The following is a 26,133-nucleotide window of genomic DNA, read 5'->3' on the forward strand; positions in this document are numbered from 1 at the left end:
CCCAACATTTCAAATCAGCAGCAACAAGAAATAATGTCTCCCTGTTCTACTCCTGACAGGCCGGCTGTATCACACCCCAGATCATTATCTCTTCCTGCTCTTCAGTTTGGAAATTTGTCTCTGCCCTGTTCAGACAGCTAACAAATTCTATAAGTAAATTAGATGTGAGGAGCTTATTGGTTAACCACTCACAGCCCTGCCCTCTCTTTAAAAATAGCAGTGTGTCATGGAGACATCAGAAAATGGCTGCACCATCCAAGCATGCTATCTTCAAAGCAAGTCCATGGTTTGTGAGAGGGACGTAAAGAGAAAGAATTTTTTAAAAAGTCATTTCAAAGTTAAGTCGTAGTGCCAGAGTCAGAACCGGCTTCATGACTTGTGCACCTTCAACTGGTAATTTACATCTATGTTTTACAATGCCAGTGACCTTTAAAATCGTGCCGTAACTCCACGTGGTATCGTTTTCTCTCATGGACTATACTGGCCATCTTGACCTGCAGCATGTTTGTCATGCTGATTGAATTACATCGAAAGCCACTCTTCAACTATTACCCAATATAACCTTGCAAATAAATATTTTAATATAGTTGACTATATAAACATAAGTTAAGAATTTCAGAACTGACAAAAGACAAACAAAAAAAAAGTTGCGACAAATATTATCTGTAATCCAATGTAATTTGTCATGCTGGAATAGATTATATGCAAGGGTGATAAAATTTTACAACATCAATTTGCATTTATATGTCATCTTTAACGTGCTGAAATTTCCTTATGTAATGTGTGTAATGGAGCCTAGTATATATTACTTCATCAGAGATATAACAGCAGTTATCCATCTGAAAGTATTTTCACTTTTGATGCTTCCAAACATAGAATTTCATTTCTGAATTTTTTTTTAAAGTTTTATTTTTCTGATCTTGGGCTCTTAGTCTACATTACGTTTAGTGCAGCAGAACTGTCCTAAACAATAAAATATAAATGGGCTTTTATTAATGATAATGTTTTGGGATGGAATTTAACATTGGACCTTGATGTTGTCCAAGTTGCTTTGCCTTATGTGATATTCAAGTTTATTAAAATGAAAAAGTGGAAAGGATATGAAATTGGTGCATCAAAATCTATGTACTGATAGAAGTTCCATTTATGATGAAAGTGTTTGGTACAGATGAGGTATCTGATGCCTCTGAATAACATTATGTAGATGTTCGAAGGTATAATTAATTGTAAAAAAAACTTGGTATTTTAAAAATTAAGATTCCAAGATGGGCTATCAATGCTGGCCAGCCAGCGACACCCAAGTCCCACAAACAAATTTTTTAAAAAAGAGTTTGATTCACCTTTTCACATTCAACCTCCCTGCTCTCATATCCTTGTATTGTCCCAAATGGTTTTAGTATTTTTTTCTTCAAAAATATTCCAATCAACTGCTTGCTTTCACATCAACAGCATTGACTGACTCCACTCTGCTTCAATTCCTTCATCCTAGAGCCTGATAATCAATTCTCTATCATCTCCAGTTAACTTGCTCACTTGCTCTTTTTACTGGCCAACAATCAATTCACCAATTCTGCTGCATGCATACTGTCTGACACAAAGTCCCATTCACCTATTCTACCTGATCACACAGACCGTTGCCTACCATAAATTTGTCATCTTCGATGCCTCAGTTCCATCTCATCCCTGGTATCATCTCCTGCCAATAGTTCCATCCAACATTCCATTCCTCTGATTCCATTTTAGCCTAATCCCTTTTCCCTTAATCCGACCAGTTTTGGAGAGCACTCAGTTGCTTAATTTTCCATGCGATTAATACAGACCATGCAAAGAATTGCCTAAAGCAATTCTTCTGCCACACCAGTGAGAGGAATGTTTCTCTTTTCATTCTGGTATTGATCTGAAGCAATGTTATTTTATTGGAGTGTGACAAGGGAACTTGATGGCTGATAGCAAAAGGATCAGAAAATTCTTCCAATCTGTTCTCCAACAAACTTTTCAAAATGTTTTTAAGCCAATTGAAGATTTGTATGTATTTTTTGTTGCAATACAACACTCTAGCTCTTTGACAACATCGAGTTACCTTTCATTCAGAGCCCTTTAACACAGACACTCAAAGCTCTGGAGATTGACAGCATAGTGCTCATATATGTAAGCTAACGTGTCATAATGCTTCTCTCTTTCTGCAGGAGAAGAATGTATAATCAGTGTGAGCTTGTACAGTGAGGGAGAGGTAGAGCAAGGCCTGATAGAAGGTTCCTTTCCCTTTGAGAAGCAGCTTGTCTAGCTTGCTAGTGAGCAAGGGAAACATGCGTGTGCTGAAAGGGAGATTGGATATCTACAGTCATCTAGTAAGGAAGTCTTTAAGCAGCGACCCTATCTGCATGTCAAGCAGCAATGTCTTAATAAGTTCTTGAGTAAGAGTGGCAGCTCATAATATGAGCAAATCTTTGTTTTTCCGCTGCAGCCTCAAAATCCCCGACCCAGGAAAGGTCAAGACTTCTCCTCGAACAGGAGAACAGCCCCCAGGCCCATCTCTGCCAGCCTGATGCAGCACATTTCTGAGAGAGGAGGAACCTCCAGGGCTTTCTTTGCCATACTCCACCAGCATAGAGACATTCACCTCAATGGGTAATGTACACAGAATCAGCTTGAGGTCTCGTTCTGGTGAACACATGCCCATGATTAGAGAAGGAATAAACAGGCAATAGTTCTGCCACTCAGATGATTGTTGGAAGACAGGTCCCTGATGAGCCCAGTACAGATGTTGAGCCTCTGGATTTGGCTATCAATGAGCTGAAGAAGATGCAGAAGCAACCATGGAACATATCCCTGTCTTAGAGATCATGCACAGTCTGGAGTGAAGGACTGAGGGGTATACACACATTCTGACTGATGTCACATATCAGTACCCTGTGGAGTGGGTGGTGCCCACTGTGGAGAAGCAATTCCAGCAGGCCGGTCATTATCAGCCAGCTATACTCTCAGCTCCTCATTCCACCACTTGGGCATGGATGCATTCATTAAATAGTTAGGCTGCATGGGGACAAAAGCTTTTACTTCACTCCAGGGGCTAAGGGAGGTGCCATTGTGAAGCATGAGGGTAGAGAAATGACAAACTGGCATCCAGAGACTGTCATGCTGGGGGAGGGGGGGCATTTAAGAGGTAGCCTGCCATATTACCTACCCTCGCCATGGAATGAAATGCCTCCATCAGGTCCAGCTGAAGAAGCTTAACACAATCCAGGACAAAGCAGTCCATTTCACCAGCATCCCATCTGCCACTTTCAATAGTCACTTTTCAACATTGATGCAGAGTGGGTACAACTGCAGCGACTCAACAAATATCTCAAAACAACACTTTGCAAATTTGTGTCATCCTCCATTAAGAAAGATAGGGGCAATAGATACAGTGGAACATCACCATGTGTAAGTTCCTCTCCAAGCCACACACCATCCTCACTTGGAACTGCATCACATTTCCTCACTGTCATTGGATCAAAATCCTGGAACTCGATCCCGAAGAAGCCTTGGGTGTGCCTGCACCGCAAGGACTGCAGTGGTTCAAAAAGGCAATACCAGCTTCTCAAGAGCAATTAGGATGAGCAACAAATGTTGCCCGAGGGATCAATGACCGCAATCTGGGAACAAATAAAATAAAAACTTCGGCTTGCTATGTGCAAGAGAAGCCACCCACCACCGCAACTACCCCTCTGCTGGAGCCAGTGAAGCCCAGGTCCTACAGAGGACTACTGCCAAAGCAGTCCAAGGCAAACCAGTCAGCGGGCTTCCTCAAGCACAGCTGCAGCTGCCACGTTGGCACCAAGACAAGTTGTAAAATAATAAATACACAAATAATAAATAAAGTCACCTTGGGTATGAAATTCCTGCACAGCGTCACACTTGAAACAAAAACAGTCCACTTTGCAGAATATTCCTCTGGATTCTTTTAATCTACCAGGATAGGATTAATTTGATAGGAGGCTGGAAGAACACAGCAAGCATCAGGAGGTAGAGAAATCAATGTTTTGAGTGTAATCCTTCTTCAGGATTGGGGGTGGGTGTAGAGGGAGCTGCAGATAAAGGGTGTGGTGGGGGCAGGGTGGTGAAGTGGGGATATGTGAAGACAGGCAGGGGTATGACCTGGTTTGTCGACGGGAGGAATGAATCCGATTGGTGGCAGGGAGGGGGAGGGGCTGGGAAGCGGGTCGGGAGATGGGAAAGAAAATTATTTGAAATTGGAGAACTCAATGTTGAGTCCTCCTGGCTGTAAGCTGCCCAGGCGGAAGCTGAGGTGTTGCAGCTCCAATTTGCGGTTTGGTTCCTAATGGCAATGGAGGAGGCCAAGAATGGTCATGTCGGAAAGGGAGTGGGAAGGGAAATTAAAATGGATGGTGACTGGGAGGTCACCTTTGACCACAGATAAGTTCTTTGGAGACTACCTCAAGGACCATCAGTTATCCTAGTTACTCACATGTGCATCATGTGCTGCAGGGCACAGAGTGCTGAGACTCACATCCATGGCTGTCCATTGGGAGGAACATAACCTCAGCAATCCCCCTACATCTCTGTCATGGTTGAATTTCCATTGCAAGCCAAGCTTTGCACTATGCAAGTGCAGCTCCCATGTCATCTTACAGAACTCTAAACTGATGTTCCGAACATAGAACATTACAGCGCAGTAAATGCCCTTCGGCCCTTGATGTTGCACCGACCTGAAAAATTAATCTGATGCCCATCTAATCTACACCCTTCCATTATTATCCATATGTATGTCCAATGCCCATTTAAATGCCCTTAACATTGGCGACTTTACTACTGTTGCAGGAAGGCTGTTCCACATCCCTACTACTCTCTGAGTAAAGAAACTACCCCTGATATCTGTCCTATATCTATCACCCCTAAATTTAAAGCTATGTCTCTTCATGTTAGCCTTCACCATCCAAGGAAAAAGGCTCTCACTGTCCACCTGATCTAACCCTCTGATTATCTTATACACCTCAATTAAATCACCTTTCAACCTTCTTCTCTATAATGAAAACAACCTCAGCCTTTCCTCATAAGACCTTCTGGCTAGGAAACTGACAGGACCTTATTAGTGCAATGGGAACAAAATAAAGTTCAATTTAAAACAAAGAGAGTTAGAATTTCATGCTTATAAAAAAAACATTCCATGCAGGAAAGGAACTAAGATTATAACATCTATGTGTCAAAAAATATTTGTGTAAAGTTAATCGTTTCCATTTCTTACCACTAAGACTTTGAGTAGGATTTTCTGTCTTGTCTCACTACTGCCCTATTTGCCCCAGTATCTCTGTCAAAGTCTCCATCTCCCCATTTCTGAGGGGACTCCTCGTCAGACAGCAAGGTTGCACAGAGGCCAAGCAGGGTCATAGGTCATAATTAGAACCTTAACGGAATTTTAATTATATCTGCTGTTACCCACCACAGGAAAGCTTGGTGGGGAAATGGAAATGTTGAGTAAGGTACTGCTCGCAACAGTAGTAGACTCGCCAACTTTAAGCACATTTAAATGATCATTGGATAGACATATTGGTGAAAATGGAATAGTGCAGGTTAGATGGGCTTTGGATTGGTTTCACAGGTTGGTGCAACATCGAGGGCCGAAGGGCTTATACTGCACTGTAATGTTCTATGTTCAATTTGCCATTATATTGGTATGTACATGTGTTAGTTCTGGAAGACCATTTGCCAAAGGCAAAGGATTAAGTGTAGCGTCAATTTTATCAGAAGCTTCTGAGCAAATCCTACTGGTATCCTGGGAGATAAACTACAATTCTTTCTAATATTCTTCCTGAGGTCTGATTAGATTTAAAGGGTAATTTCAAAGGTTGATAGACATGTCTGTTACACCATGGTCTGGATGTTCAGTTAGAATGTAAAAGACCTCATTCAGAGCAGTTGAGGCAGCAAACAACACATAGGCTAATTGGCCGGTAGTTTCCTCAAAGTTACAAACATGCCAAAGATCATGATAAGGAGGACTTACAGTATTTAGTAATTAATATAGATGAATGCAAATTTAGGCAGCATCTGAAGGTCAAAAATGCAGATTTATTTGAATAACTCAACTGTAAATGATGAATAACTATTTAACTTTAGTATCATTGCTTTTCTTTTTGGAATCAGAGGCAAGTGACGTTGATATATATTCCACCAACACAGCTCTAACAGCTATTGTTTAATATAACTATAACAAAACTATAAGTGGTTATCAGCTGGTTGCACTATACATGCTTCAATCTAAAACACGTAGTAGATTCTATCTGCTTTAGTCATTCATACCCTGGTAGCAGTTATTGAAGTGACAATTTTTTTTGATGCTGGGAATTTACTTTGACAAAACTGAACAGCTATGCTGGGGTGGTGTATACAAAGGGTATAGCATAGCCTCACTCTACAGTGCACGGCTGAACAATCAATAACAGTTCTTTCAATTAAAAGCTATGCATGAACAATGCAAGACAACAAAATTTAAAAGGCATTTTACTTTTTGTGTGAAACTTAATGCTCGTCAAATTGAATGGCATTAGCACTGAGGAATTAAGCATTCCCATTCCCTACATTACCATCAGCACCAATCACTTCCAGACAGGAAAAAAGCATCACAAAGACAGAATAAAATTGCAAAAATTAAAACTACTCTCACTGTGCCAACACATTAATTCCCACATCAGCTCTTTCTGCACTCTCTTACCAAGATGCAAGTTAAGCATTAATTTATACTGTGAGTTTACCCTATTAGAAGGAGACAATACATTTTTTGTCACTCATGTGCATTCATCCAAGTCCCTTACCACTAGCAAACAGAACAGCCTGTCTTCCAAAGTGCTGGCAATGGATAGCAGCCCAGATTATAGATGTGAAAGGCATTCGACAAAACCACAGCTTCACATACTTCCCTGAAGGAGCATCCTTGTTCATCACTTCACAGGCTGGATCAATTTTCTCTTCAGAAAGAAGTGGCTGAAAGGCTATCTCATCAAGCCTTCACAGTTACGAACGGTTTTCACAGACTGTTTTCAGGGAGAATGGGCAGAATCTTGTCGGTGCGAGGGGTCCTTCAGGAGGGTCCACCAAACCACAAGCCATTCAGGTGGTGGCGTGGCTTCACATGAAATCGAGACAGCGGGAGATGGGGGTGTGGCACAGAGGTCTCACCTACCTACAGCAGCTGAGAAATCGGGGGCAGCTGACTGTGTGCTCAGCAGTCTGTTGCTGCTACTAGAAGGACACTGAGGACTGTGAAGTGATCCAGGCCACAGTTAAGTACTAGGGCAGGGTTGGAGTCATTTTGTGGGGTGGAGTCATGAGACATGGGTCATTAAAGTTCATAATAAGGGTAGGAAGGTGGCTCTCAACGGCTGAGCCTTTTATCAGGAGATGACATCCACCCCACACCATGCCTGCCCATTCTCCAGCTACCACCTCTGCACCCCATCCCATTCATAATAGACTGGCCAGAATTTTACTCTGGTCAAAGCAGGAAGGCAGTGAGGTTCTGGTATGCCATCAACCCCTCACCTAAGTACGTGCCCTCCCTACCTCTAAGTTCCTCACCAGCCATAGTAACTGACTCATTCTAGTATTTTCTTGTACAAAAAGGAATAGAATTAGAGGCTTTCCACATAAGATGGTACTTGCCACCACAAGGAGTGGATGAATTGAATTGTATAGATGCACTTTCGGGGAAAGCTGCTAGCAAATGAGGGAGAAAGTGGGAGAGAATCGGGAGTGTGGTGCTGGTAAAACACAGCAGGTCAGGTAGCATCAGAGGAGCAGCAGAATCATTCCTGATGAAACGTCGATTCTCCTGCTCCTCGGATGCTACCTGACCAGCTGTTTTGTTCCAGCACCACACTCTCGACTCTGATCTCTAGCATGTGCAGTCCTCACTTTCTGGTAGAAAGGAGGAGAGCGTAATTAAAGAAAAACAATAGCAACTTTAGATGAGAAAAATGGGAGAAGGCTCAACAAGCACTTTTAGTAGTAGAATGGATTATTTGGATCAAATAGGCTCTATCTGTGTCATACATCCCATGTCGTCCTATCTAATATCTACACAGACTTCTAATTTCTTTATTTTTCTAATTTATTCCTATGACCTATAATGCTGAACTTTTTTTTTACTTTTCTAATTTTTATTTGTTTCCTAAGAATTTGATCTTAAGTATCTGTACCTCAGTACTTTTGTACCTAAGATGGTGCTGTATTGCGGCAACTGTAAAGTTTTCACTGTACTCATTTGAGTACACATGACAATAAAGCTAATTCAATTCAATTCATAAAAGGTTGAACTAAAGGGAACCGATGGCCTGATAGTATTATCACTGGAGTGTTAATCCAGACAGCCAGTTAATGTTCTGAGCTCATGACATGGCAATGACAGAGTTTGAAAATCTGGAATTAAGAGTCTTATGATGACCATGAATCCATTGCCAATTGTCAGTAAACACCCATCTGATTCGCAAATGTCCTTTAGGGAAGGAAGTCTGCCATCCTTACCTGGTCTGGCCTACATGTGACTCCAGATCCACAGCAATGTGGTTGACTCTTATCTGGGCAATTTGAGATGGGCAATAAATGCTGGCCGAGCCAGTGATGCTCTCATCAAGAAAGTCTGGTTCAGTTGACTCCTTTCAAATCTTAATTTAGGGCTGAGGAAAAGGTTGTTCACAAGGGAAGGGGTCACTTTTAAATTCCTTGTAGCCAACGGGGTAGGTGTGGGAATTTACAGGGAAGCAAATTCATTTCTCCCCATCCGAGCAGTTTAAGATATCCTGTTTGGAATTGTAACAAATTGAGCTTGATCGCCTGGGTCTGGTTATAACAGTTAATATGTCACACAGGCATGAGAACCAAGCATTTGACACAGAGTAAAAAGCTTTTTAAACAGAACATGACCAAAAGGTCAATCAGGCAGATAAGTGTTACTTGAAGGTTGGAAAAAGACAGAAAAAACACAGGGGCTGAGCACCTGCTTGGGATTTTGGGCAAAATACAAAGATGTTATTCTTAGTAAGATGACCTAGCAATTTGGGGAACAAGTCTTTTTTTTTTAATTTAGCACTTTTACATTGTTAGAGTTGGCTGAATTGGAATAAGCCCAATCTGATTATACATGTGGCTGCAAGTTTTACTTTACTGTGAAATAAACAGTTTACAGACAAGATTCTGACAGGGTTGAATAGCCTAGATGTTGAGAAAATGTTTCCACTGATGGTGCAGTCTCAAACTAGGGGACATCATTACAAAATAAATCACACTAATTAAAAACTAAGATGTGAAGGAATTTCTTCTCTCACAGAATAGTGAATGTCTGGAATTTTCTGTTCCAAACAGTTGTGCTGTCTAAGTCAGTGAAGTATTGAAAGAAGAGGTAGATGATTTTAAGTATGTAGAAATTTAGGGCTTTGAGTAAATCACATGAAAGAGGAGTGAGGCCTTGGGCAGATCAGCTATGGTCTGGTCCAATGACAGAATAGGCCTGATGGGCTCAAGGGCTTACTCCTACTCCTATGTCCTTAAGAATTCTAAACAAATCTCACCTCATTTAATCTACTTTGAAGAGATTGAAAAAAAAACCCAACAGATATTCAAAACAAAAGAATATAGAGTCTGGTCACAGGGGTCCACAGGTCCTGCTATCATACAAGTAGCTATAGGACACCAAGTCAACTCATATCAATGTAAAACACAGACCACTCTTGGAAGGAAATGGTATCACTGAGCCCAAGAAGGAACTAACTCACGACACCCCAGAACATTCCAAAATGCTACACAGCCCAACCAAGGATTCTTGAAGTGAAGTTATTGTTGTAATGTCCGGTAATGTGGCTGCCAATATGCACACTGGAAGAACACATGAAGAACAATAAGATAAATAGCAAGGAACATTCCACAGGCCACAGGAAATAGGTGAGTGCTTCCAGCATCACTGCCAGATCTGGGTTAACGATTGACAGAGAATTGCAGATTTCATGACAGCAACAAGAGTGACGACAGTTTTCCACTTATCTCTCTACTTCTCTTAAAGGTGCCTGACAATGTTCCTTTTACCCATCTCCCAACATATCATGACTAACTTTCACATCCTTTATCAGGCAGTATTTTCAGGGTTAAACTATGACACGTCTCTTCCACATTGAACGCAGACACATCTCTTTTTTTTCACACTATGCAATAGCACTTCTCTTCTGACCATCAAACTACCAGCACCCCACAGCACTTAATTCTCACTTCACCGTACGCTCGCTTGATTGATTGATTTATTGTTGTCACATGTACCAAGATACAGTGAAAATATTGTTTTTCAAGATATATGGGCAGATTGTACCATACAATGTGCACCAGGGTAGCAGAACAGAATGCCCAATTCAATGTTACAGTCACAGAGAAGGTGCAGAGAGAGAGAGAGACATCAGAACTAACATTTGACAGGTCTGTTCAAACATCTAATAACAGCCGGGAATAAGCTGTTCTTGAAACTATTTGTCCATGCATTCAAACTTTTATATCTTCTGCCAGATGTAAGATTGTGGAAGAGTATATAATCGGGCTGGAAGGGGTCTTTGATTATGTTGGTTGCCTTTCCAAGGCAGAGGGAAGAATAGATGGAGTCAATGCTTGAAGGCTGATTTGTATGATGAACAGGGCTGTGTTCACAACTCTCTGTAATTTAATGCGGTCTTGGAAACAGTGTCAAAGGTAAGATGCTTTCTGTGGTTTACCAATAAAAGTTAGTAATATTCCTTGTGGACATGCTGAGTTTCCTTACCCTCTTGAGGAAGTAGAAGCATTGTTGTGCTTTCTTGACCATGATGTTGATATGGCGGGACCAGGACAGACTGTTGGTGATCATTACTGCCGCAAACTTGACATTACTGATCATTTCTACTTCAGCACCATTGACGTAGACAGGGACATGCCCTCCACTCCGCTTCCTGAAATCAATGACTAGCTGCTTTATTTTGCTGACGTTGAGGGACAGATTATTGTCTCAGCACTCAATCTCTTTTGTGTACTCTGTCTCGTAGTTGTTTGAGATCCAACTTACAATGGTGATGCTGTCAGCAAACTTGTAAATGGAGTTGGGGAGGAATTTGGCCACACAGATGTGAGAGTATAAGGAGCATAGTAGGGGTCTGAGTATGCAACTTTATGAGGCACCAGTTTTGAGGATTATAATGGAGGAGGTCCTGTCATCTATTCTTACTGATTGCAGTCTATGGGTCAGGAGGTCGAGGATCCCATTACAGAGTTGGGAGTGAAGACCTCGGTCTCGGAGTTTAGAGTTGTGTTTGTTTGGAATTATGGTGTTGAAAGCAGAACTGTAGTCAATAAGTCACAACCTGACATAGGTATTCTTGTTATCCAAATCTTCCAAGGATGAATATACAGCCAGTAGGTGACTTGCAAAGGATCAAGGCAATATGGTAGGCTGGAGTTGATATGAGGCAAAAGTGAGGTTTGCAGATGCTGGAGATTAGAGTCGCGAGTGTGGCGCTGGAAAAGCACAGCAGTTCAGGCAGCATCTGAGATGCAGGAGAATCAGGCAAAAGCCCTTCATCAGGGATGAGGCTGTGAGCCGAGGGGGTGCAGAGATAAATGGGAAGGGGTGGGGCTGGGGGGAAGGTAGCTGAGAATACGATAGATAGATGAAGGTGGAGGTGATAGTGATAGGTCGGAGAGGGGGATGGAGCGGATAGGTGGGAAGGAAGATGGACAGGTCATGAGGGTGGTGCCGAGTTGGAAAGTTGGAACTGGGATGAGGTGGGGGGGAGGGGAAATGAGGAAATTGGTGAAAAGTTGATATGAGCCATGACTAATCTCTCAAAACAATGCATAATTGTGGAGGTCAGAGCCACCAGACGGTAGTCATTGAGACACGCTGCATGATTTTCTTTGGCACTGGGATGATCTTCTTGAAGCAGGTGGGGACTTCAGATCGTAGTAAGGAGAGGTTAAAGGTGTCATGCATACATCAGACAAACGTCCAGGACCAGGTGCATTAGTCACAATTTCTAAAGCATTACATTCAGGGATTATACTTTTCAGATGAAAAATTGCATTTTTCTGTCCATTATTTAAAAGATAAAACCAGCTAACTACAGACTGTCAATTTAACAGCAGTTGTGGAAAACTTAATGGAATCTATTCTTGGTGCCAGATTGAATGAGCACTCAAATGATGATAAGCTGATTAAAGAAAGCTATGGATATGTTTGATATAGAAATATACGCGTGTTATCTGTACAGACAGGAAGTACTCTATGAACAGCAAAACACTCGGAAGTTCAGAGGAGCAGAGGGATCTTCAGGTGCTTATCCACAGATCCCTGAAGGTGTCAAGTCAGGTTAATAGGGTGCTTAAGAAGATTCACGGAACACTTACCTTCATCAGTTACGGCATAGATGATAAGAGCAGGGAGGTCATGTTGAAGCTGTATGGAACTTTGATTCGTCCACAGCTGGGAGTACTATGTGCAGTTCTGCTCACCACACTAAAAGAAGGATGTGATTACACTGGAGGAGGTGCAAAGGAGATTCACCAGGATATTGCCTGGCATTTCAGCTGTAAAGAGAGGCTGGACAAACTTGGGTTGTTTTCTTTGGAGCAGAGAAGGTTGAGGAGAGACCTGACAGAATAGAAGTTATGTGTATAAGATTATGAGGGGCATAGATAGGGTGAATAGAAAGCAGCTGTTCACCTTAGTCAAACGATCAATAATAAAGCGGCAAAAGGGAGGAGATTTAGAGGGCATTTGAGGAAAATCTTTTTTACCCAGAGGGTGGTGGGGTCTGGAATGCACTGGCTGGAAGGGTAATTAAGGCGGGAAACCTCACAATCTTTAAAGTGCTTGGATGTCATAACAATTAAGGCTATGTGCCTCCTGCAGGAAGGCAGGACAACAGTGTAAGTAGAATACTTTTGGGATACTAACTTAATGGAACAAAAGACCTCTTTTGCACTTGATGATTCTGTGATTCTCAGAAGAAATAATGTAAGACAGCTGGCAAACAGCAGGGGATCCACTGAAACAGCAAATTGTGTAGATGGAATAGAAGTTTGCAAAAGTAAAATAGGTAAAGATTCTTTAGGGAAAAATAATCCATGGCTAATGGATTTCCCTTCCAGACAGAAAGTCAGGCACCTGTATTCTGCATGGGTCAGTAAGCCAATGGGGGTCTGCACATGCTAAAACCTCCAGAGTCAGTGAACATCAGCAACTACAACTGGTCAGAACCCCGCATGTAATACCCTTCGGCAGGCTTGCTAGGGCAGAGATAGAGGGCAGGATTTTGCCATTTTGGCAGGGGCATCCTCTTCAATTTTGAGGGCAGGAGCCAATCAAGTGGCTGCTATCAGGATTACTGTCCTGCTCAAGACCCCAAGCCACCTTCCAGAGCTAGTAGTCCAATTAGAGGGCATGTAATTCAGAGCCTCAGCAGCTTCATGAGATTGTGACAGGGACATCCTGGAGACCTGCTGCATCTCACCAGTAGGCAGCCAAAAATTAAAAGATTCTATCTAAGTGATAGTATGAAGACCTTCCACCGAAATTGTTACGGCTGCCAGGGTGACTTTCCCTGTTGCCGCCCTTTATTGCCTTGAAAAATGAAAATCTGTACTGGGCCACCTCCAGGCACCATTGATAAAATCCCTCCAACAACGGGACATGGTCAAGGACCATTCCAATATGGCTCCTCACCATTTTACCACACAATACCTTGCCCACTCTTCCCGCTCACTGGAAAGTAAAGTTCTGCCTGTAGATTTCAGACATCACAATGAAAGCAAAACTGTTGACCTCACACAAGGCATTGTATGAGCCATTGGAAAGGCTATCACTTTTCATGAAAATGTGGAAGAGTCCGCTACTTGTCAGTGAGGTAACATCTGGACTCCCTCGGTCCTCTGCATTTTATGCAAAACAGGATGATCGACTCCAGGAATGCATCAAACAGGTCTTCACAAGAAGGGCATACGTTAACCTGCTTCATCGATTATTAGTTATGCCCTTCAATTTACGATAAGAAACTTTCAAAAAACAGTAAAATTTAATCATATTTGATTTCAATGATATTGTAACATGTCTAGAAAATCCAAGCAACAATGACAATAGTTTGAACAAAGAAAGCTCCCAAGATATCTTGTTGGCATGGATGAGTTGGATCGAAGGGTCTGTTTCCATACTGCACATCTCTATGACTCTATGACCCGCACAATGTAATTCTGTTATGTAGGTTGGGAAACTTGGCACTAATCGTCAGGCATTGTTTGTGAGGACTGTGCAACATACAAGTTCAAGGTAAGTGATACTGATCAGGCTATCTCTATCCGTGAATTCCTTCTAAATGTGATTGTATTTCATTTTGTGACAGTCTGTATTTTAACAGATGCATAGATTCCATCACTATCCCATTTGCAACTTAAAATGGGGGCAATAGCATAACCAACAACAAACTATTTCAGACTTCTCTTCTGAAGACTCATTATAATATATTTATCTACATTTATTCCAATTTGGATATATTTGAACACTGCAAAAATTTTACATAGCATGTGCTGGAAGGGTCCTCATGTATAAACTAACCAGTTCCAGGATTTTATCCTGATATAAAGTCTTTAGCATTTTCATCATTTTCTTGTCAATGAACAGCATTTACAGCACAGAACCAATTGTCCAATGCTATTGTTAGGATTCACAAGTGACTCCTCCAATTCATCTAACCCTATCATCATATTCATTGTTACTATTGCATTTAAACCTTCCTCATTGGTGAAAGAGCAACCTTCACTATCAATTCCCAAACATGTCCACTGATATATACTTTTCAGACCGATTTTAAACTGCATCAAGAAAATATACCAAGTGATATTGTGAAATATAAACATATTAGAGCCTGATTTTGTGATTGCGCGCAGCAAGGAAACTCAGCCGTCATCAGTACACATTAAAAGACTGAACCTGACATCTGTGTTTTGCCATTCAATTGTTCCTGATAATACTGATTAATTACCAACATATATGCTTTAGCAGAAAGCTGCTAATTGCCTATAAATTTATAATCACTTATCGTTAATTCAGCTCAGTTGAGAATGGTAAGCATTTATATTGTATGGACTAATATAGGCTATTGCCAACTAAATTAATTGACTATTTCAGTGCTTAGCTCCTGGAACAACCACTACAGTATGTTTACACTGAACAAACATACACAGTATGACAGGAATGCTGGAGATTTCTGCCATGACTTTACTGATTGACACAATGGGTTCCATTGACCTATTGCCAATTCCTGCTCTTGCTTTTCTTAAGCTAAAATTTGAATCTTAAATTCAGCTTCTAACTGATGTTAAAGATGTCTAACAAAGTGATAGGATACTTATGCTGTCTGCTCACCATAGATTTAGTGAATACAGGTGGATGGTCATTCTTGTCATCAATGATGATAGTTGCAGTTGCGGTGCCTGTCAATCCCACATCACTGCCTGCCATGTCTTTAGCTTGGACAATCAATTCATATTTCAACACTTCCAGGGTCTAATCAAAAAGGAAAAACAACAACATTAGAATATTAACCATTTATGTCTTAGCTGGATGAAACAATTGCATTCATATCAGATATATCAAATGTTAGGAGATAAATATTATATTCAGGATTATGTCGACAAAATATATCCAGCTGACAGATAAGTTGGAAGAGATTTTCTTGCCCAGTTTGCACATGGAACAATAAAAGGAACAAAATAAACACAGTTAGTCTAAACATCATTCTAATTTTCAGGCAATCTTAATCCTGCTGGCCATGTTGGGAACAGGTACAAGTCTAATGATGTAATTACATTCCCTGATTTGGTAAGGGGGGTGATGGAAAAGGCACAGCAGGTCAGGCAGCAGCCGAGGAGCAAGATAGTGCATGTTTCAGGCAGGACTCTTCTTCAGGACTGGAGAGAGGGGAAAAGGGTACAGAGATAAATGGGGATTGGGGGGGGGGGGGGGGGGGGGGGCTAGGGGAAAGGTGAGTGATAGGTGGGCGAAGGTGGGAGGTGATACTGATAGGTTGGTGGGAAGTGTGGAGCAGATAGATGGGAAGGAAGATGGACAGTCAGGTCAAGAGGGCAGATCTGAGTCGAAGGATAGAATCTGGGATGAGTTGGTGGGAGGGGAGATTTGGAAACTGGTGAATTCAATGTTGAGGCTGTGTTGTTGTAGGCTTCCAAGGCGAAAGATGAGGTGCTCCTCCTCCAGTTTGTGTAGACGGTGGAGAAGACCTAGAATAGATCTTATGGGAGTGGGAGGACAATTGATGTTGATGGCCACAGGAAGGTGGGGTTGATTGGTGCTTAAGCACTAGACATGTTCCCTGAACTGTTCTGCGAGTTTGTGCTCAGTCTCTTCGATTTGTGTTACAGAGGTATTGCCTGATTCTCCAAGCCACAATTAGACATAGACGAAGTCAGGGGCTGAACCATATGACTGCACATTAATGGGGTGCTTTGTTGCCAACAGGAGAAGCAGGAAGCAGGAATGGCACTCACAACACAGAATCCAGAGGGGGGTTGGGAACACTTCCTACTGCTCTGCATATGCCATCCAACTAAGGGCAGGTAATGAGTTCTTGAGGCCTCAGGTCCTATCAGTTGCTTTGTAACGGTGGATGGCCATCAGTGACATTAAGGCAGCTGTTCCTTCCTTCAAAAGACTAAGCAGAGGCTGCTGCTTGCGCTGATAATGCTGAGCCAAGCTGCCAGCCTCTGCCTGGTTGTCACCATACAATAGTGGTCTAGGACACCCCTGCCCACTGAAACAGGGTCAGTTCACACTTTTGGTAGAGATAGCAGTACTTAGTTATCCTGAAAATATTCAGGTCATTAACTCTAAAATCATTTGAAAATATACATATACAAATTCTTTATTTTGTTTTACATTTAAAAAAATTACATTTAAAGTGAAATGAAGCTGAAGTGAGAACTCTCCCTTTTGGAAATATCAGGTTCTTTGCCACTTCAAAATCTGGCAATATGGTCAGGCTTTATAACATGTGTTGCTGGAACACATTTTCAGCTCTGATCTCCAGCATCTGCAGTCCTCACTTTCTTCTCAAAGGCTTTATAACATGCCAACAATTGAAGAACAGCTGAAAGCAATACTTGGGGTTCAGATTGGGCTGGAAACCTGGCTTCCTGTAAATGGTCACATTTTAAGGTATTCCCTGTCAGAAGGAATGAGTGACTTATGATGTAGATGGTCTACAAGGTGACCATTCTCTCTTCCAGGGAACTGTGGGCAGGCTTTCCAGCCTCTTTAATGGAAAGTTCCTGCACTGTACCCTCATTTCACATCTGGCATGAACCTCAGCTGCATAAAGACAAAGATCTAGGGGTTGGCAGGGAGGGGATACATACCAAGCATTTACAGTAAAATTTTCCATCTGAACAGGTTCTCTTTCACGTAGAATAATAAACAAAAGAACGATCTTATATTCAGATAGCTAATCTCTTATTTGGTCAGAAAAATTAACTTAAACCAATCCTAACATTCCGATGCTGTTGCATTTTCTGAATATTGAACTAACTACAAAAAATGAATATCAGTCCAGTTCTTAAGCATGTTTTACATGGATTTTACCAGCTTGTTGTTTCATTGCTAGAGCTCAAAACTAAATTGAAACACATTTGGATTATTAGTTGTACATTTGACATATATTAAATGTGTCTTTTTAATACTTGTTAGCACTGTCACAACACAATTTTGAAATCTGCCTCACACTGGTTAGATTAATGAAATATAATTGAATAGCTTGGCCGACTTAAGATTTTTCCTAAACATGACAAATATCTATTTCAAGATGGCTCTGCAGCTTTAAGAAACTGAGCTGAGCATCAGGATTGTGAATTTCAAATGTGGCATTTGTTACACCTACACTTGTCTTTCAATTTCAGCAGCATTATCTACAACACCATCATTCTCCCTAAAATGGTTACTGATGCAGTTAATTGTGCTATAACTGACACTTTCTCCTTCCGCGTCAAACATAAATCACGGAGGAGCATCATCAATTGTAATTTTCTGTCACTGTATGCAGTAGCTATGAAATTACCCGGATTGTGACAGTCAACCCTCTGATGAAATTGAAGAAGAGTCTCTTTATCTCAGTAGACCGGAGTGATGGATTGATAGCAATATTCCCTTCACAATCCAGAGAGCAAAGATCGGAATCTCAGAGCTATTTGGTAGGCAAACCTACCTTGCTCAATTGTAACAGCTATATCTCTTTTAGGACAAATCCTGAGATGCAGTGCCCTGGGAGTGTAGATAGATGCCATTGCTATCTATAAGTGGGCCTCCTGTTAAATTATAGTTGATGTGCTTTGGCGCCGTTGATGAGAAGGCTGCATCCTGATTTAATGTGGTTGAGATTGGGGAGCAATTTATTGAAACCATCTATTTGATTGACCGTTGAAGCATGGAGTTAACTATTTTCAACTTCTTATTAAAGCAGACACAAGAAAGGGCCCTGTCATTTGATCCTTGCTATTTGTCAATAATTCTTGCTGTTGCAAAGGTGCAAATAAATCCCTTTGTTATATCCAATTCAAGCAATTTCTGGAGCATCATTTTTAATTTGTATTTGTGAAATTTTAGGGCTTACCACCTGTTAAAATTAACATTTACTTTGAATCAAAATCTCATTTGTTCTGTTGCCAACACTGGGGAACTTTATGTGATGTTCGATCGCTTGTCCCATTATTTGTAATCATTATAACTGCCGTCAAGGTGCTTCCAAAAGAAGTAAGCATCTGCCTTGAAGAGTTGAGATCAGTGGAAAACTACAACCATGTTCTTTATATCAATCTAATTATTGTTTAATAAAATTCAAACAACAGAACTACAGGATTTACGGGTGGCACGGTGGCACAGTGGTTAGCACTGCTGCCTCACAGCGCCAGAGACCCGGGTTCAATTCCCGCCTCAGGCGACTGACTGTGTGGAGTTTGCACGTTCTCCCCGTGTCTGCGTGGGTTTCCTCCGGGTGCTCCGGTTTCCTCCCACAGTCCAAAGATGTGGAGGTCAGGTGAATTGGCCATGCTAAATTGCCCATAGTGTTAGGTTAAAGGGGTAAATGTAGGGGTATGGGTGGGTTGCGCTTCGGCGGGTCGGTTTGGACTTGTTGGGCTGAAGGGCCTGTTTCCACACTGTAATGCAATCTTGTAGGATTTATTGCCTTTCTCAGCATGGACCCTGTTGCTCAGATACTTTTTGTAATGTCTTCGAGAATTTTCCTCCTAAAAATGTTTCTTTCTCTCTTTTTCCTCACCCTCCTGCTTTAAGGCACTTCCTAAAGACACCAAGATTTTTTCAGCTATTTTCTTAATATCGTATATGGTTCAATATAATATTTTGTTTATAATGGTACTTTGAAATGCCTTGGGACATTTTCTGAGGTTGAAGGCATGAACGCAGACTGTATTTGTTAATGAGATGATCTTTCATATCATCTGTTGCCTGCATTTCTATTAAGTATATCTGTTTTTAGGTCATCAGCTGTTTCTTGCTCCAACTCCTCTTTTGAACTGAGACGTGCTTATCTTTCATTTGTGATGATCAGTATCCATCCAAATGTCAACCTGTCATTTCTTCTCCAAGATACCAAGGCCCTGTCATATTTTATTTTAAGAAGTTTTTGTTTTTGCTTCAGATTTTGTAGCATAATTGTTCATTCAAATTATCTGTTCTATACAGATATTTCACCCTAATATAAAGCAAAGAACTATGGATCTGAAAAAAACAGTCACTCATTCCCACATAGTCCTAGGTCCATCATCATGTTATGTGAGTTGTATTCAGTACAGCTAACCCATTTTCTCACTCTTAGCTTTATTATCACTTATTCAGCTTTTCCTCTGTCCTGGCCTGCTATATAGTACCTAATCTCCTTGTTTACCTACCCTGTTCATATCTCTCTCTGCCTCTGGACTCTATCTCCAGTACTTGCTCACCTCTCCCCTCTCCCCATTTCCCCTACATTGGCTTCAGCATAAATACCACTTTTTCCTATCTACTAGCAGTTCTGATGAAGGGTCACCAGACTTAAAACTTCTGCTTTCTTCCTACAGATGCTGCCAGAGCTGCTGATTTTCTCCAGCAATTTCTGTTTTTTTTCCCAGAAGTCATTCGAATGTTCAGTTCAGTCTCTTGCTATCTTACTTTCATAAAATCTAGCCTGTAATAGATCAATAAACTTTCTTCACCCTCAGCAATTAATGTTAAATGTCACATTCAACACTGCATGACAATTGTCCCTAGTCTTAACTCCACAGACCTTTGCTTTCATTAATACCTGCTGGACTAACACACACATATATATCTTTAATTAGTTGAATGTTTGACAAAAGAAATCTAATAATCTGAATGCCCTTATGGCATCAGTTTAATTAAAAGTTGGTCACAAAGTTCAAAGAAATTTATTACCATGCACTGTTTTGCTTTTGATCTGGTTGCTACATGCTACTAACACACTTATTTATAGACCATTCATTTATTCTGAACATACTGCAATGATTTTCCTGCAAGCGTGGTGATGTCATGATGAATAAGTATTTTTATGACCATTACTTATGCTCAGTACAGTAATGTTACATGAGATCATTGGAAGGTAGTTAAATCAGGTGAAGCTCAATGTGAAGATTGCCTATCAAAATGCCTGTATGCCTGTTTCCTGATGAAGGGCTCCAGCCTGATTCTCCTGCTCCTCGGATGCTGCCTGACCTGCTGTGCTTTTCCAGCAACACACTCTTAACTCTGATCTCCAGCATCTACAGACCTCACTTTTTCCTATCAAGATGCCTGTAAAACCTTTGTTCCTCCTCTCTTTGGAAGTGTGATAGAAACATGTGCTGGCTTTTAGTATGGCAACTCCCATGCATCCTTTTACAGAGTTCTAAGGAGAGAACAAGGGAAGACTAGACTGAATGTTACACTTAGCCTGAGTAATTAGGAAAGTGTTCAGGTGAGGTATGAACAACATGCTACCCAGAGTGCCGTCCTGGATGATCAGCATGAGGATGTTAAAGAAGTACAATTTCTGAGTGAACATCATTCATTCAAACCTTGGGATTTGGGCTTTTCCTGATGAGGAGTGAGCCAGGAGAGGATTCATAAAGTCTTTTCTGATATTTTCAGAGTTCTCCTTGGACTCTTTGCTCCTCATCAAGGAAGGCCAAGAACAGTGGAATGGCCTGAGATAGAGGTACTCTTACAGTCCCTAAAAGGATATGTGATAGTTGCGATTTAAATCCCACTTATTCTAGTCATGAGCCATGTGCTTTATCACAAATACTTTATGTTTAAAGTTTGATCTGCCATCTCAAGTAAATCTTCTCCTGGTTTGAGCCAATTCCCAATTATACATAGAAAACTCACCCTAATGCATAAAATGATTAAGTTTCTTGCCTTCTAAAAGACTAAATTGTTCCCTGTATGTCTAGATTAGAGTGGTGCTGGAAAAGCACAGCAGGTCAGGCAGCATTCAAGGAGCAGGAAAATTGATGTTTCGGGCAAAATCTCTTCACCCTGGAGGCTCCTTGCCTCCATTCCTGATAAAGGGTTTTTCCTGAAATGTCGATTTTCCTGCTCCTCAGATGCTGCCTGACCTGCTGTGCTTTTCTAGCACCACGATAATCTAGACTCTGGTTTCCATCAACTGCAGTCCTCACTTTTGCCTGTTCCCTATATGTGATAACAGGGGGTCTGCTTGTTCTGTACAGGGAAGCTTTGTGCCTCACATAACGAAGGATGGGCTGATGGGAAATCTCATGGTTGATGTCATGTGATCATCTCAATCTCCTTTAGTACCATGATTGCTGGAAAGAAAGAAAACGAGGGACTGAGTGAGGTGAAAGTGGGTGTCACACTTTGTTGGAACTGGTACAGGTAGGGGAAAGGTGTGAGTCGTCCTAAGTAAATGAATGGACATTGCAAAGGGCATGCGGCGTTGAATGTGCTGCATTTTGGGTGGGTGAGAATGAATGAGGGAAAATGGTTAGTCCTGGGGGAAGAGGATAGCACTCTGTTGCATAAACTCTATCCATCAGGACCTCCAAGTTCCTGTCCATAAAGCGAGGTTACAATTTCCCCTTCTCTGCCATATCTGGGTTAAAGGTCAGCCACCATGCAAGGTAGGTCTGGATTCATCATCGTTGTCTAGGCTTACAACAGCCTTTTAAGCACATCACCAGCATCAGGAATGCTAGTCCATTACAAGATATCGTGGCAGTAGTGAGTCCTTCCAGTGAGAGCAAGTAATAGAAATGGACTAGCATCACAAATGCATCACCATGAGGGCGGGTTAGTTAGTTTGAGTGATCTCGCAAGAAACCTCACAGAACTTCACAGGAATAAACCTTCTGTGAAGTTCAAAGCAATTGATGCTTGGCCAATATATCACACGATTTATCCAATCAGCTTTTGATATACCAAATGATTACATCAATGTTGAACCATACCATTTGGGTTAAGAATGCTCCAGTTACTTTCAAAAGACTTAAGGACCAAATCTTAACTTGTGTATTAAATGACGTGATTTATTTGGATGCATTGTTGCAATGAAGCACTTGCAAAGAATATATGACACAATTGGAAGCATCATTTAAACAGTAACAGCCAGCTGACCTAGTCATAAATCTTGTCAAGAGTGAGTTTATTAAAAACACAAGTAACTTACCAAGAACACCAGGCATGTGATGTCAAGGTAAAGGCTTTGATAGATTTACACATTCATAAAATGAAACGGGAAATCATGGAATTCCTGGAGTGGTGTGGCTGCTATTGAATGCTTGTGCCAAACATCAGCACAATTGCTATTTATTGTTTATTTTACCTAATAGATAATCATTGGCCCGCAGCTTAATTTACCCAGGTGTTTATAGTTTATGTATTGAATATGAGTAGTAACTTTGGCAGTGCCAATAATTAGGGAAGGGAGGTGCAAGGAGATAAATCGCAACAAACAAACTTAGCACAAACCTATGTTAGAATTCAAGGCCTACGGAGATCAATTCCTCACCAACTTAATCAGCTAAGCATATGAGGCATCCCGCTCTTTCGGGCTCAGTAGGAGACAGTTGCTGTAAAGTATCACATTCATGTGAGGCAAAATAGTTTCTTATGTCTCTATTCTTTGATTCCAAATTTATCTGAATTTAATTGGACTATTTTTCCTTCAAAGGAATTCATGGCATTGTGCAAAAAGTCCTTTGTAAGTCTGTTTTCATTGGTTTACAATCAAAAGATGCAGTGACACACACCATTCAGGGGTGCATCAATGTACCACTTACATCTAACATCATTATGCTAATGCACGATGCTTTAAAAACAAAATAAAAACAATTATCTTTCCCTGAAAATAATCTTCATTTCCACTTAGAGACTGTGTTATTGTTACAAAAATAATAGTTCAGATTTTCAAAGCTAATAATTATTTCGTCAATTTTCTTATCCCATTCACCCTCAAACAATCTAAAATGTATATTTAAAACTGTTAACTTTCCCTGAAAGCTAGAATCGGAGCTGTTAAAATGCTGGTCTCATTAATTGGTTCATTGAACATTTTACAATGCGTGATTCAATTTTAAAGGCACATTTGCTATCTCGGCAGCATTTCCCTGGGCACTCAAATGCAGTATCTGCAGAGCATCAAATGCAGCTTACAGTGCAGTTTTTGCAAATTAATTTGGGCTTGTAACTCACAATCAGATTAAAAGCAAAATTTTAGGATAAAATCTGCTATTAAACAAGATCATCAAAACAATAACTGAAGTAGGACGGGGGGAAAGGATTTTCTTTTCACTTAAGGGCGGCATGGTGGCTCAGTGGTTAGCACTGATGCCTCACAGCATCAGGGTCCCAGGTTCGATTCCAGCTTCTGGCAACTGTCTGTGTGGAGTTTGCACATTCTCCCTGTGTCTGTGTGGGTTTCCTCCGCGTGCTCTGGTTTCCTCCCATAGTCCAAAGATGTGCAGGTCAGTTGGATTGGCCGTACCAAATTGCCTGTGTGTTAGGTGCATTAGTCAGAGGGAAACGGGTCTGGGTGGGTTACTCTTCGGTGGGTTGGTGTGGAGTTGTTGGGCTGAAGGGCCTGTTTCTACACTGTAGGGAATCTAATCTAATCTTAATAGACAATGAGCAGAGGGAGTCTTGGAGATCTTGTGATTTCATTCACACACCAGAACCAAGTTTCAAGCAGGTCTTTAAATGAGTAGTCAGCATTACAAAGATGGTGGATAGTAGATTTTACTGGTGGTGGATAGTAGTTTAAAATAAACACAGAAAAAAGTCATGGTGATTTTAGAGGTGGGTAGGTCACTCAGTTGTGCATAGTAGTACTTCAGGGAAAAATAAAAGTGTGGTCAGTATTCCTGGACACAAAAGATGAAAGACTGTTTAAATGTCCAAATAGGCTCCTATTCCACTTTGAGTAACCAGATTGTATTCTTTTCTTCCACATACAGAAAAAGGAAGGATCATGCACAGTGTATGCTGTTAGCATTCACTCTCCTTAAGAAACATTGCCTGCAGTCTCCAAATAGAAAAAGTATTTGATTTACTTTAAAAATAGACCTCTATGGGGCCAAGAGGAGGGAACGGGGTCCTCCAAGTCAAACAAGAATCCTTTAGCCTAAAGCAGCTCATTCTCATCTATCCTGGTTATGACATCTGCACAGTCCATCAGTCGCCCCTAGTTACCAGCACGCAGCACAGTACAGCTGACTAACTCTGCCTAAGGCAATTGGTGAGATTCAGTTACCAAATGGAACAATGTCAACAAGATCTAAAGTTTAGAACTGTTTTGGCCTCTCAAGTGCCACACTTTAGCTATACATGGTGACAGGAGTTTTAAACATTCTGTTTTCTAGTCACATTTCATGTTTCTCATTGCAGTACATGCAGTATTTCTCTTTAATTTTAAATAATATGATTGCTGTGGATCAATGGTTTAATTAAATTCTCCCAGGACAATTGTTATCCACTCATTTGTCTGTCCATCTATTCTTCTCTCTCTTTGGGCTCTATCTCCACCTATCGTTTACACCTTCCCTCCTTCCTCCATCCTATCTTCTGCATAAAAAACAATGTTTTTCCGAGCTACTATCTGTTCTGAGGAAGGGTCACTGCACCTGAAACTCTGACTTCTCTCCATTGATGTTGCCAGACGTGCTGAGCTTTTCTAACAATTTCTGTTTTTGTTAGTTAATGTAGACTTGACTTTGGAATTTGAAAATCCATTCACCATGTGAGAAATTTGTAAAGGGAATGTTGTTACTGTTTTAATACAAATGCATTGAATGCATAATATCCTATTATATTAGTTTCACATTCTTTTTGCAATAAACAGCTTAAGGAATCATTCACGTAACTGAAGATTAGCAGTTTAAAATAAATCTTGAGCTTTAAATGGAGATGGTTACTCTGATCTCTGTATACTATGCCGCTATTAATGACATGCTGAGAATAAATATGTTGGGGTTAATTATTTTTCTGTGGCATGTCTGTCTCTGAAATGTCTTGAAGAAATTACCTTTGCATTAATTTATTCTGAAATGAAGAACAGATGTGAAAATACAAATGGGTACTGAATGCAGTTTTTTTCACTAGTGAAATAAATTGAGCAATTTTGGAGTTACTCATGAATATACAATTTGCTCCAATTGAGATCACAACCCCTCGGTTTCCATGTTAGTGAAATAAAATTTCTCTCTCTTTCTGTATAATAGCAGTTTTAAGGAATTACCTATCAGTAAGTAATAACAATCAGTAAACCAGCAGAGAAGTTTCCTTTCCAACATCTCTTACTTAAGCTGCATAGCATGCATTTGATTTGCTTAACTTTCTGAATTTCTAGTTTGGGAAAGGACACAAAACTGATGTTGTTTTCAATAATTGAATAGTTATAATCTAACAGCGAGGTGTACCCCCATTGTAAGCTTTTCTGTGTTTATGGACAGGACTAGCAAATTACAGGAGAAAGTGAGGTCTGCAGATGCTGGAGATCAGAGCTGAAAATGTGTTGCTGGAAAAGCGCAGCAGGTCAGGCAGCATCCAGGGAACAG

General features: G+C 40.9%; 1 protein-coding gene across 1 annotated transcript in view; it reads right to left on the reverse strand.

The window, feature by feature from the left end:
- Window positions 1–26,133, reverse strand: part of cdh13 (cadherin 13, H-cadherin (heart)) — a 1,096,178-nt gene that overhangs the window by 133,059 nt on the left and 936,986 nt on the right. The window contains exon 8 of the mRNA XM_043706651.2: window positions 15,425–15,565. Within this exon, the coding sequence (XP_043562586.2) occupies window positions 15,425–15,565 (141 nt within the window). The remainder of the gene's footprint in view (window positions 1–15,424; window positions 15,566–26,133) is intronic.

The sequence above is a fragment of the Chiloscyllium plagiosum genome, unplaced genomic scaffold (genome assembly GCF_037043375.1).
Source record: "Chiloscyllium plagiosum isolate Xiang-an unplaced genomic scaffold, Cpla_swu_hap1 HiC_scaffold_17, whole genome shotgun sequence".
Classification (NCBI taxonomy): Eukaryota; Metazoa; Chordata; class Chondrichthyes; order Orectolobiformes; family Hemiscylliidae; genus Chiloscyllium; species Chiloscyllium plagiosum.